This window comes from Oppia nitens, unplaced genomic scaffold (genome assembly GCF_028296485.1).
Source record: "Oppia nitens isolate AA-2021 unplaced genomic scaffold, nextdenovo-longstitch-racon4-pilon3 scaffold5_pilon_pilon_pilon, whole genome shotgun sequence".
Lineage (NCBI taxonomy): Eukaryota > Metazoa > Arthropoda > Arachnida > Sarcoptiformes > Oppiidae > Oppia > Oppia nitens.
In genome coordinates this window covers 7,027,079-7,039,579 of record NW_026533243.1, presented here as the reverse complement: position 1 = coordinate 7,039,579, position 12,501 = coordinate 7,027,079, and the positions used below count along the sequence as shown (strand labels likewise).

General features: G+C 28.6%; 4 protein-coding genes across 4 annotated transcripts; 3 read left to right on the top strand and 1 right to left on the bottom strand.

Moving 5' to 3' along the window:
• The first annotated feature begins 3,275 nt into the window (after positions 1-3,275).
• On the top strand, positions 3,276-6,279 carry LOC128961770 (SH3 domain-containing kinase-binding protein 1-like). Its single transcript, XM_054308038.1, has 3 exons — positions 3,276-3,476; positions 3,579-5,287; positions 5,845-6,279. The coding sequence occupies exons 1-3, from the start codon at positions 3,368-3,370 to the stop codon at positions 5,995-5,997; spliced, it is 1,971 nt and encodes a 656-aa protein (XP_054164013.1). The 5' UTR covers positions 3,276-3,367; the 3' UTR covers positions 5,998-6,279.
• A 1,603-nt stretch (positions 6,280-7,882) lies between these two features.
• On the bottom strand, positions 7,883-8,628 carry LOC128961790 (mitochondrial import inner membrane translocase subunit Tim13-like). Its single transcript, XM_054308064.1, has 3 exons — positions 8,410-8,628; positions 8,266-8,334; positions 7,883-8,198 (listed from the first exon to the last, which is right to left on the bottom strand). The coding sequence occupies exons 1-3, from the start codon at positions 8,500-8,502 to the stop codon at positions 8,100-8,102; spliced, it is 261 nt and encodes an 86-aa protein (XP_054164039.1). The 5' UTR covers positions 8,503-8,628; the 3' UTR covers positions 7,883-8,099.
• Positions 8,629-8,817: 189 nt separating this feature from the next.
• LOC128961785 (NTF2-related export protein-like) lies at positions 8,818-9,424 on the top strand. Its single transcript, XM_054308057.1, has one exon. It carries the CDS (start codon positions 8,912-8,914, stop codon positions 9,341-9,343), a length of 432 nt encoding a protein of 143 aa, XP_054164032.1. The 5' UTR covers positions 8,818-8,911; the 3' UTR covers positions 9,344-9,424.
• A 620-nt stretch (positions 9,425-10,044) lies between these two features.
• On the top strand, positions 10,045-12,096 carry LOC128961772 (retinoblastoma-binding protein 5 homolog). The gene is made up of 6 exons (XM_054308040.1): positions 10,045-10,393; positions 10,467-10,672; positions 10,746-11,248; positions 11,320-11,582; positions 11,655-11,830; positions 11,889-12,096. The coding sequence occupies exons 1-6, from the start codon at positions 10,176-10,178 to the stop codon at positions 12,086-12,088; spliced, it is 1,566 nt and encodes a 521-aa protein (XP_054164015.1). The 5' UTR covers positions 10,045-10,175; the 3' UTR covers positions 12,089-12,096.
• Positions 12,097-12,501: the final 405 nt, after the last annotated feature.

The window sequence follows — 12,501 nt, the reverse complement described above, 5'->3', positions numbered from 1 at the left end:
GTTCCCATTCTGTCAAAACAAATAACATAATAGTAATGAATATTATTTAACTATTTTAACGAGTTTTTTCAATTTTATGTTTATTTAACCGAAGGGAAAGTAAGTAATTTACGAAAAAAAGTTTAACTAAATTTATGTATTTATGTATATATAACTCAAACAATAGTTTATTTTTAAAAGATAAATTCAATTAAAATTATTTATTATTATATTATATACACAGTATTATATAATATTTTTATATTCGTTGCAATAATTGGTTTATTTATTGAGGTTTATATACATAATATTATTGATAAGTTTTGTATTGCGAAAAAGTATGTTAAAAACATTTACTATATTTAAGTCCCATTCAATTATAAGACATCTGCATTTATTTTAACGCTTTATTGAATATTATAAAATTACAGAAGTTTATAATGAAATTTTTTAAAAATTACAAAATATTTTGTAAACTAATTTATATGAATACGTATATAAGATAAATTTTATTATGTTTTTCAAAAAATTAAACTTTTATATTACCTATAAAAATATAATAGATAACTGAGGCGTCAATTTACATAAAATTATAAATTTAATGTTTTTATATTTTAAATAAAAAACAAGAAAAAATTTGCAGTTATAAAAAACATATGATACTATATAATTAAACATGAATAAGTAATTAAATATAATCAGTTGCATTAAAATTATTGAAAATGTTATTTTTCTTATCACGTTATATATATTTATATATATAAAGTCACATTAAAAATACTATAATAAATAGGAATTAAAGTGTTTTTATTATGTTGTTTATTATCACACAAATCATAGCAATTTGTATAAAAATTTATATATCCATACAGTTCTCATAATTATTTCAAATGATATCAAAAACGAGAGAAAGTTGTGCTAATATGACAAATAAAAAACTTATTGAAATAATGTATACATAATTTAATGACTCAACTTTCCTTTTTAAATGCCGTTCCCCGTATACTGTGGTATAATATTATAATACATAACTAAATATAATATAAAGATGTGATAAAAGCAAACAATAACTTTATTTGGCAAAGAATTTGAAGGTCTGGCTTATTAAGGGATTTAAATTGTCTTTAATTTATAAATATATTTGGCATCAAATTTACTTAATGAATGACTCAAATAAAAGGCATAAAACTAGAAAATTATATATTAATTTAGTATACAATATATTTTTATATCTAATACAAGTGATATCACAATTGATGAACAAATAATTGTTTTAGTTTTGTTAACTGATTAATACTGAAACTGATTGATACAGTTTGATATAATTTTATCGGTTTCTCATTTTTTATTAGTACTATTTTAATAGTCAATTGAAAATTACTATAAAATTAGTCATTTCCCATTACATAAGGAAAACAATTAATTTATTATACATAGTCTTAAAATGTCACATTACATCCCTATCCTGTCATCTAATAATAATTATATAGTTTTGTAAAACATTTGTTTTATAAGATTATAAACAGAGTTGCAGTCAATAAGTTAAAACATTTCCTAAAAAAGACATTCATTTGGTTAATAAGCTATAAGTGAAGTAAAAATTGACATTTTTATGTGTGATTTTTTTCTCACTGAGAGGACAGTCAACGGGCCAACCAACTGGGCTCTACAGGTTTTACCATTGAAAAAAATCTATATATAGCTATAATACCGATGCAAGTTTTTAGCTTTTTTTTAAAAAAAATTAAAGTTGCAAAAAGTACAGCACAAGTGGTTTTACAATATATACAGTACTGTATAATATATTAATACATAGTTGACGTGCAAAACAAGTGACGCCTATCACTGTTGGGCTGAAAACTAGCGATACATTTGTTGGCTGAATATAGCATAACATAACATAACGTTAGTTATAGTGAGCGTATAGTGTATGCAATGTTTTGTTGAGTATTTATATTGAGAATAGTGTTGTGTTTTATTTTTCAAGACTCTTGACGTTACGTTTGCATTGATTTCACAATAAGTCTGTCATTCAATTGAAGTCATGGAGAGAGAGATAGCATTGCATTCTATTGTATTGTATTGAATGCATTCCACTGTTGATCGCATTTATTATCATTTTATTAATAATAATAATAATAATAATACTATAGTTTTTAAATCACCATTTCATACATTATTACTATTATTGTTGTTATGATTTAGCAATGAATAACTAAATAATAATTATTACCTAATTTTGATATAAAGTATCGGTGTTTACAACAATTTTTGTTGTATTTATTGATGATATGACTCTACTTTCTGACTACTAATCAAATTAAAGGTCTGTATATATGATATAAATAATTAGTAAATATATAGTGTATTACTATTGAATCAATTGGTTAGTAAAACCCAAATGTTGTTGTTTTTTAAGGCAATAATTGTTTGGCATTTATTTGGGATGTAATTGAAAAACAATGTTTTGTTTGATGACATTGAAAATGAATTGATTAATAGCATTGAAAATTAGTTATTAGTTGGCTATTGAATGCATTATTGTTATGAATTTTTTAGTTTGTCTTTACCATTGATGGCAATCTCAAGCCATAACAAGTGTGTGATGTCTTGAATTATGTGCTAAAGTGTTATATAAATGAATGAATGCTTTGAAAACAACAAATTGATGGCTAAATAGAGATCCGGATTCACGACTTGTTGTTGAGTGCAGTGCTGTGTTTGACCTCATTTGAGGACTCAAGTGATTGTCTCCTGTATTCAAGTGATTATCACCACTATATCTGTTACACTAAACAATCACTGTGTCGGACGAGTTATATATATATATATGAGTCAATAGTTAGCTAAGCGTTCATTGTCTTTACCAATACATACAATTTCTTGAGTCACTATCTTATCGTCGGATCAATCATTTCCTTAACATTATATTGATGTCTTATTAATGTCTGTTTAATACTATTGATGACCAATTGATGCAATATATTTAAATTAATTGCATTTTAATATAAATCTAATACTGATTTTTATCTCTTTATTTCTTTAGTTATCCTAAAAGAAAAATATTATTTTTTTCTTCTGTCACGTCTTCAGCGAAAACTCGTTTTGTTTGCCAAAAGTGTTGTGTTTTTAACATTTGAATATCGATTGAATTATATTTTATATACTTTCAAAACGAGTGCTTAAATAATATATTTTTGATTATCATTTCTGCTAATATGTGTTACCATTATTTGTGATCATAATAATTATAAATATTTATTTTTAATAATTTGTGTTCAGTTTTAAAACAAAAACATTATATTGTTTTTAATTATAATTTTTAAACTGTTGTTTTTTGTGAATTTATTGGTTGAAAATCTAATGCATTTGTTAAGCATTTGCAGCGATGAAGTCTCGTCGATGTAAAGTTGTTTACTCTTATTTGCCGCAAAACGAAGACGAACTCAAGCTCGACGTCGACGAAATTATTGAAGTGTTGGAAGAGATCGAAGAAGGTTTTTGTCGTTTTAGTTTATTTTTTGTGAAATAATTTGTAAAACAAATAAATGAATTGCTATTAATTACTGTTTTATATATATATATATAACCTCTAAAAGGTTGGTGGAAAGGTGTTTCATCGAAAGGTATTACTGGTGTATTTCCATCTAATTTTGTCATCGAAATGACTGTCGATTCGCCACAAATTACCAAAAAAGATGTGACGGCCGACAAAAGCGACAGTGACTCTGTCGAGGGCTCAAAATCATCGCTCAATAGAGACGACAGTTTGGAGAAGAAACCAAAACCTATTGCCAAAGTAGGTTTTGGTGACATTTTTGCCGGCGGTATTAAACCCAAACTTTCACCGATTGGCGACACTTCTCTCGAACGCAATAAAAATTTGCCAAAAAAGCCTCCTCCGCCCGCACCCGCCTCTGAACCTGAAGTGGCACCAAAACTTCCACCGAAACCTGTTAGAGAACAGGCGAGAGTATTGTTTGCTTATGAAGCTCAGAATGAAGACGAACTTACCATAAAAGAAAACGAAATCATTAATATTATATCAAAAGATATTGAAGACGTCGGCTGGTGGAAGGGTGAGCTCAATGGCCGCATCGCACTCTTTCCCGATAACTTCGTTGAAATGCTTAGAGTACCCGATGAGGCTAACTCAACATCACGTGTCAAAAAACCTGAGAGACCAACTGAAAAGCCACCGAACAGCAGTCAAAACTCGTCAAATACATCCAAATCAATTCCAAGTAAACCAATCTCTTCAGAGATAAATAAGAGTATAACTAATAAACCATCAGAAGAGGTGCCAAAACCCAGTGTCGCTTCTAATAGTAGTTCTTCATCAGCACCGGTAATACCCGGAAAAAAGCCAAAAGTATTGAATTCGTCATTATTTCAATCGAAGCCAAAATCAGATACAACCCCCACATCTTCATCTATTAAACCAGATGTAGTACCGCATGAAAACGGATCAAATAAAAATTTAGATAAAGACACTGATAAAGCAAATGTGACCAATAATGGCAATGAAAGTAATTTTATGGATTCAACGAGTAAACCATTAACACATTTAACAGCAAACCGTGCAAAGGGGCCATCATCTCGACGACCGCCATCCACTATATTTATACCTAAAGAAACTGGTGAAGAGTCTAAAGAGAACGGAGACATCTCTTCGGGTTACATATCAATAACAAATAAAGTCGAGACAAATGGTAATAGCCATCACCAGACCGACCTAACAAAACCATCTTCACTGTCACAATCACCTCCTGAAAAGGTTGATAAATTACCACCATGGATGATGGAACTGAGGAAAGCACAGGAAAAACGTAAAGAAAATCCCGACGACTCTTCCAAAGTAGGCTTGAATTCACCCACAAAAAATCCCAACAGATTTTCGGGTGATTTTAGTAATAAATCACTGCTACAAACATCGATTATTGGCGACTCTGAAAGACTCGACGACTCGATGACAACTACTTCACATATATTTAAACCCGTGAAGTCAACCAAACCCAATGTGACATCGAGTCCAGTCACTAGTAGTGTCACATCATCGACAGGCAGTGAAACTTTGACGCCACCGCCGCCGACTGTGACATCAAACATACAATCAAATAAAACAACTAATATAGTCATCAGTTCCGCATCTTCAGCCACAACAAGTAGTGCAATGTCTAAAGTTGCCGAAGAAAGTGCCAATAATTCGGCGATTGATAGGAAAGAAATCACGGAATTAGAGAAAGAAGTTCGAGTGTTGAAAGAGTCGACAGTTAGTCGAAAAGATTTTGAAGAGTTGGCTAAACAGGTATTTACTGTCATTTATATATTATATAATATATATATATTATTGACACACACTTACACATACATACATACCATATACACACACACTTTGTAAAGTCTATTATTAAATATTTCACATACATTTTGACATTAATTTTTCCAACAAAAAAAACTCAAAACACTAGTTAGCGATGTTGTTGTTGTTATACATAATCAAAGATACATTTGAAACGCTTGTCTTTCAATTGAGAACATAAACTGATTGTAGCGAACAGTCAATCGTTTCAATTCATTGTTTATTCATTCATTCATTTATTTATTTGAAACGCTTTTTAATCTCCAAATATTAGGTTTGTCTGTCTCAACAAATTTCAATGTTAATTGTCTTTTATTTCATTCAATTTATTTGAGAAAAACAAATACAAATAAAAAAAATGAGTGAATGAATGAATTGAATAAATAAATACATAATATAGACAATAGATATTTTGAGAGGAGAATAAATTATTATTATTTTATTAACTGAGAAAAACTTATATTTACAATAATAATAATAAAAAAAAATCTTGAAATCTATAGGTGACTGAACTTAAAGAGATGGTTGAAACGCAAAAACAGTCGTATAGTAAAGTAATCAAAGATCTCATTAACGACGTGGCGGACGAACGCAAAAAGTTGGCCACTCTTCAGATCGAGATCGACCGACTACGCAAACTGACTACAACGGTATGATTATGACTACCCGATGGTCCGATGTGTGGTCACCGATTTTAATAGGTTTTAAAATAATAAATAAAGAAAAGCTATATATCATTGCATTCACACACACAACAAATAAACAAAATCGCACACAATATATATGTGAAAATCAAGTTTTGTTTAGCGAAAAAAAGTTGTTTACCACTTAATTTTATTTATATTTTATTTCAATATTTGTGTATTTAGTTGAAAAAACAAGTAACTAATCGTTTTTTTATTTGATTTATTATTATAACAAACTTTTTAATTATAATTACTATTTTTAAAAAGATATTTAATCATAAGTTTACTATTTATTCATTTGTTTGTTTTCCTTTTGGGATCATTTTATTTGATATAAACTGATATTAATTACGTTTTTAAAAATATCTTAAGATTAATAAGTTATATATATATATATATATATAATATATTTTTGTTAACATAACGATTGCCAGCAATTCATTTCCGATGCATTCCAACATAATTACAAATTATCAATGAATTAATTTCAATATTTTATCGAATTGTCGCCTAAAATGTAAATAATTTTTTAAAATTGCCTTTAAATTACATAATCATTTCAAAATATAAATCAATTGCAATACTAATAGATCAGTTACAGCATTTATAATTTTTTTTAGTTAAAAAATCAGTACATCAGAGATATATACAGGTATTTCATGAGCTATTAGTATAGTTTATCATAAGAAATACAATACTATAAGAGATACTAATTATACTATATATGGATTGTATTTAAATAACCAATTCGTGACTCGATTTGATGTTTTATAAAAAAAAGTCAGAATTTTCAACAAAAATCAGTATTATATTATTGTTAATAATATTAAATATTATTTTTAAATTATTCACTACTCATTATGTGAATTACCGAAAATAAGATCACATAATATAAGTAAATATATATTTAATTTAAATAGGATTTAAATACAATGCAAAAAAAACGCGAACAATATTTTCCCAAGTTTTTTCAAAATATACAGTATATATATATTTATTTATTTATTGTATTTTTAAAAATAAAAACCCATTAAAATATTTCCTTACAAATAACAATACAATAAAATTAGGAAAGTATGTAAAAAATACAACTAAAATTATTATAATTATTATTATAAAAATAGTATTATAACTTATTTTTTTGGGCGCACTTTCAGTGATTATTAGTTTGAAAATTGATTTTTTCAAAGAGATATTAGAATAATGATAAATAGTTAAACTGTATTATTATTTTCATCAATAACTTATAAAACTTATAAAATAAATCACTTGCCATATTGATTGAAATATTTATTTTATTAGTTTTTCAAATGTTATTTTAAATAATGAAAAAGAGGTCATAATTTTATTTTTTTAATATTAAATAATTGATTATAATCTGTTTTTGAACAATTATATATTATATTTAAAAGTTGAATTTTATTTTTTTTATTGAAAATATAAATTTATATTTCAATTGTGTAAACAATTTCAAATAGTTTATTGTAATTTTTTCGCTATATATATATAATTATGTATTTATATAAATTCAAAGTAATATCAAAATAATTAATAAATATTTTTTCCATAATAATTTTACTATTTTTTTCTAATATTAAAAAATCATACATTTAAATGCACGATATTTTAATATACATTTTTCGATAATTTCTAAAAATTATATGTAAATATAATTGTAATATAATAATCCTATTTTTGAGTTTGCAATTTATTAAAAATATTTTAAACAACTAACTATACAAACAATTGAATGTGTGTTTGTGATACCAATTGGGAATATAATTACCGATTATATTTATGGCACTTATATCTCATAACTGTTAACACATAAAACACATCAATTGTTATGACACACAAAATTGACGACAAAATAATTATTAAAGACTATAAAATCGTTTCTCTTTAATAGTTATGTCAACTCATTAACTCATTTACATAATTAAATCTAATGTTAATTACTTTTGAAAAGTTAAACAAAAAACTAAATAGTTTTTCAATGCTTTAGTATCGCATGAATTAACACAACACTTAAGTGAGAGGAACGGTATGTTTGCTAAGTATTAGGGTTGGCCTCAAAACAGTCCTTTTTCTCTTTGGATTCGCGAACCGTAGGCTTTGGTCGTCAAGTTATAGGCGTCGACGAAACGGTCAACACATAGATTAAGACATTTCTTACCACAAAAAAATCAAAGAAAACTATAATTAATGGTCGGACAGATRTCACWAATAGATAGATACCGTTTCCGAGTTGTCCAATGATGTTCCCGGTCGGGTAATACACTTATTAAAACATTTTTCGGTCATTTTCTGTAAAAATAATTTTCAATTTCCATTAAATAGCGGTTTATTATTATTGACAACAAATCTCAAATAATAACTAACTTTTAGTAATTCTTGAGCGTTGGCCACAGCTATCTGTTGTTTGACTGTATCCATCAGCTCCTCCTTCTGAGCGCCCGTTAACTTGTTGTCCATCGCTGGTCACACGGGATATGTGTCGGTTGAGGTCAAAGAGTGGCCAACAAAACAATCGGTGTTTTCAAAAATGATTGCAATTATTACATCAAACACACGCTTTACTACTAGTGGTCGTCAATTACGTCCAATAATTATAATATTTTAATAAATTATTAAATAATATAATTAAATCTGAAATTAATATTATTAACAAATTTTTAATTAAAAGTAAATTATTAGTAAATTATATATTTTTTATTTCTAAAACATTTATTTGATTATTATATTTAAATAAATTAAAATAATTAAACTCATGATTATTGACGTAATGTATGTTTAGTTAAATCAATGAAATGCAAGTAAACGTGATATTCAAGTGACAGAGTTGTCCGTCAATTGATTGTCCGACCGATTGATTGGTCACATAATGGCCACACATTTAACATCGCCATCGACTGGTTCATCGTCGACAGCATCGGCGCTACGTATCACTCAGGGCTGCGATGACGGCAAGAAATTCGCCGAACTATTCTAYGAAAAGCTGGACAAAGGCCGACACACAATGGGTCAACTGTTTCATGAGTCGGCAAATGTCCTCTGGAATGGCAATCCCGTGACCGGCAAAGCAAATGCCGTAACGTTTTACGAGTCGTTGCCCACCGTCGAGACACAGCTGTTCTCTATTGACGCTCAACCCGTTCTCGAGGCGGCCGCCGGACAACAGATTTGCATAACCGTTGTCTGCAACGGAAAGATGAAGTTTGCCTCAAATGTTACCCGAAGTTTCACCGAATCGTTTCTRTTGACCGCAGAGAACAACGTATGGAAAGTGTTGACCGACACGTATCGCAACTATTGAAGACATGGGATATAATTATGAATATATCGTTAATCTATCATTAAATCATTATTTAAATATTTATGTAATTTTTTAATAATCCAATGAATGTATAGTATTTTAATATTATTATTATTTTTTGATAACATTAAATTAATTTGTTCATCAATTTTGTTAATTTTTAATTGATTAATTTTAACTAAATTTACTTTTAAACATTATTATTTATTGTAGTTAGAATATATATATATATAAATTATAAGTTAAATTTAATTATTAATTTATAAGAAATATTTTTTTTTAATATGTGACTTGTATTTCAATAATATTTATAAAAACAAGTTGAACTCAACATTTATTTTAATTACGTTAACAAATTGGTACTATTAATACAATTTTGTTGTATCTGTATTTACTATAAGCTTAAGGAGATATCTCAAAAAATATTAAAAGTTAATTAATGTCAAAATCTACTACAATAATAATTACATTGAATTTTCTCATCAATTATATACAAATACTGTACTATAGATACACTTTAAAAGTATTTCATATAACAGATAAAATTGCTATAAATATGTAAAATTGTTTTTAAAATTTCATAAAAAATAAGTTAATTTTTTAATAAAATTAATTTCAATTAAATGATAACAAGTGTTAAATGAATTCAATAGAAATTATTGATTAATAAAAGCAATGAAAAGTTGATTTAAATTGAGTGCCAATACTGTGACTGAATATCTGAACGCAGACTCAGTCGAGAAAACCAAACATTTTGTGAATCATTTGTTTTGAATTCAAAAAAAACTTTTCAATCAATTTGTGGTCCAAATCGGTGACCACTTTTCGGGCCATGAATTTGGAACTCTTGGAACACTTCGGGCAGAACTATCCCGAAGAGTTTGATGGAGCGCTTGACTGCATATCATTGGCACTAACCTGTGCTTTTAACCGACGCGGCACTTGTCTGGCCGTCGGCTGCAATGACGGCCGTATCGTTATTTGGGATTTTTTGACCCGAGGAATGGCCAAAATTATATCAGCTCACGTACATCCTGTTTGTTCACTTAGGTCTGGTTACTAATTGGTAATCATTTTAAGACTATATTTGCTAATCTATTCGTATCTGATCTCAATTTGACAGTTGGTCCCGAAATGGCCAGAAACTGGTCAGTGCTTCAACTGATAATACTGTCTGTGTGTGGGATGTGTTGACGAGTGAGTGTATCCTTCGGTGGCGTTTCTTTTCACCCATACTTCGCGTTCAATTCAATCCACGAAACGATAAAATGATTTTGATTTGTCCGCTAAAACACGCGGCTATAGTTGTCTTCATTCCTCATAAAGAAGGTAATAATTGGATGATATTATTATGTCTTAGCATTAAATGATTATTATTATTTTTGTTAACATTTGATAACAGTGTCATCAAAAACTCATGTAATGGTTCCTCTAGACGACGATCCGGATCTCAATATTGTTGCCTCATTTGACAAAAGAGGTCAATACATATACACCGGTAATGCAAAGGGAAGGATACTTGTTGTCAAAGTTGGTCCAAATATTACTAATTTGACAGTAATTGCATCATTTCGAGTGTCCAACACTGCGGTCAAACAAATAGAATTTGCTCCCCGAAAGAAAGATATATTTCTGGTCAGTACTGCTGATAGAGTGATTCGGGTCTATGAGACAAATGAAGTGTTGTGTTGCGGCAAAAATGGCGAACCGGAACCCATTCAGAAACTTCAGGATTTAGTAAATAAGACGATGTGGAAGAAGTGTTGCTTTTCTGGTGGACCCGACGCTGACTATATCTGTGCCGGTTCTGCCCGACAACACGCTCTCTATGTATGGGAACGTAATGTTGGAACTCTCGTTAAGATATTGCACGGAACTAAAGGCGAACTTCTTTTAGATGTTGTGGTTAGTTTTTTTTGATGATTTTTAAAAGTCATTTTTATGATTTTTTCTGTAATTCATAATATGTTTGATAGTGGCATCCCATACGACCAATAATTGCCAGTATATCAAGTGGTGTCGTATCAATCTGGGCTCAGCCACAGGTAGAAAATTGGTCGGCATTTGCGCCCGATTTTAAGGAATTGGATGAAAATGTCGAATATGAGGAAAGAGAGTCAGAATTTGATATCGAAGACGAGGACAGAACTCCGGCCAGAGTTTCTCAAGACAATGAAGATGAAGACATTGATGTCGTTGATGTGATTACTCCGCATACTATCCATGCATTTCTTAGCAGGTCTTTAATAGTTTTTAATAATAATAAAATTGGGTTTTAATCAATAAAATATTCATTACTTAAAAAAATTAGTGACGAAGAAGAAGATGATCAAAACGCTTTGATATATCTTCCAATTTCTCCCGATATCGATGAACCCGAAGGCGAAGTGCCCGTATCTACCACTCCTACACCACGTGTGGAGACACCTACAAAATCACGCCGATCTAAGACAATAGACATTGACCTCAAAGAAGGACCTAAAGATGGTTTGAATTATTTGGTTTGTTTGTGTCATTTCTATTGACAATAATTATGTATTTACAGAAACGCATCCATTGTTAACTGGTTCGGGAAAACAGCAACGAACTATCGGCGGACCACCCGATAAGTCCTTGTTAGCCAAATCTAAAGTTCAGAGACCGAATGTTGGTCCGAGCGGTTCCGGCAAACGACCGTCAAATGGAAACACAGATATAATTGCCAGTAAACGAAGTAAAACTAAGAAAACTAATGATGTCTACTAAACCATTGGACACAGTTTTTATTTTTTTATAAAGTATAATGATTTTTTACAAAATTAGTTATTATTATTATATACTATTCACAATTGAATTATTTCATTTTATTTTAAACATGAAAACTCCACTATTATTAGTTATTAAAAAATTAACAATAATTTATTTTTACTCAAATATTTAACACACAATCAGATAATACATTTTTTCTGTAATTGAAATATTGAGTTTATAGTATCATAATTTGCAATTTATTAAATTAATTATAAGTTTTATTAGTTTGGTTTTCTGAAAACACATTTTTTTTAAAAATAATTTAAAAATTTTATTATTTTTTAAAACTAAATATTAGTATTATTACCGATATTTAGGGTTTTCAATGTATACACAATAATAATATAATTGTAAAATATATTTTAGTT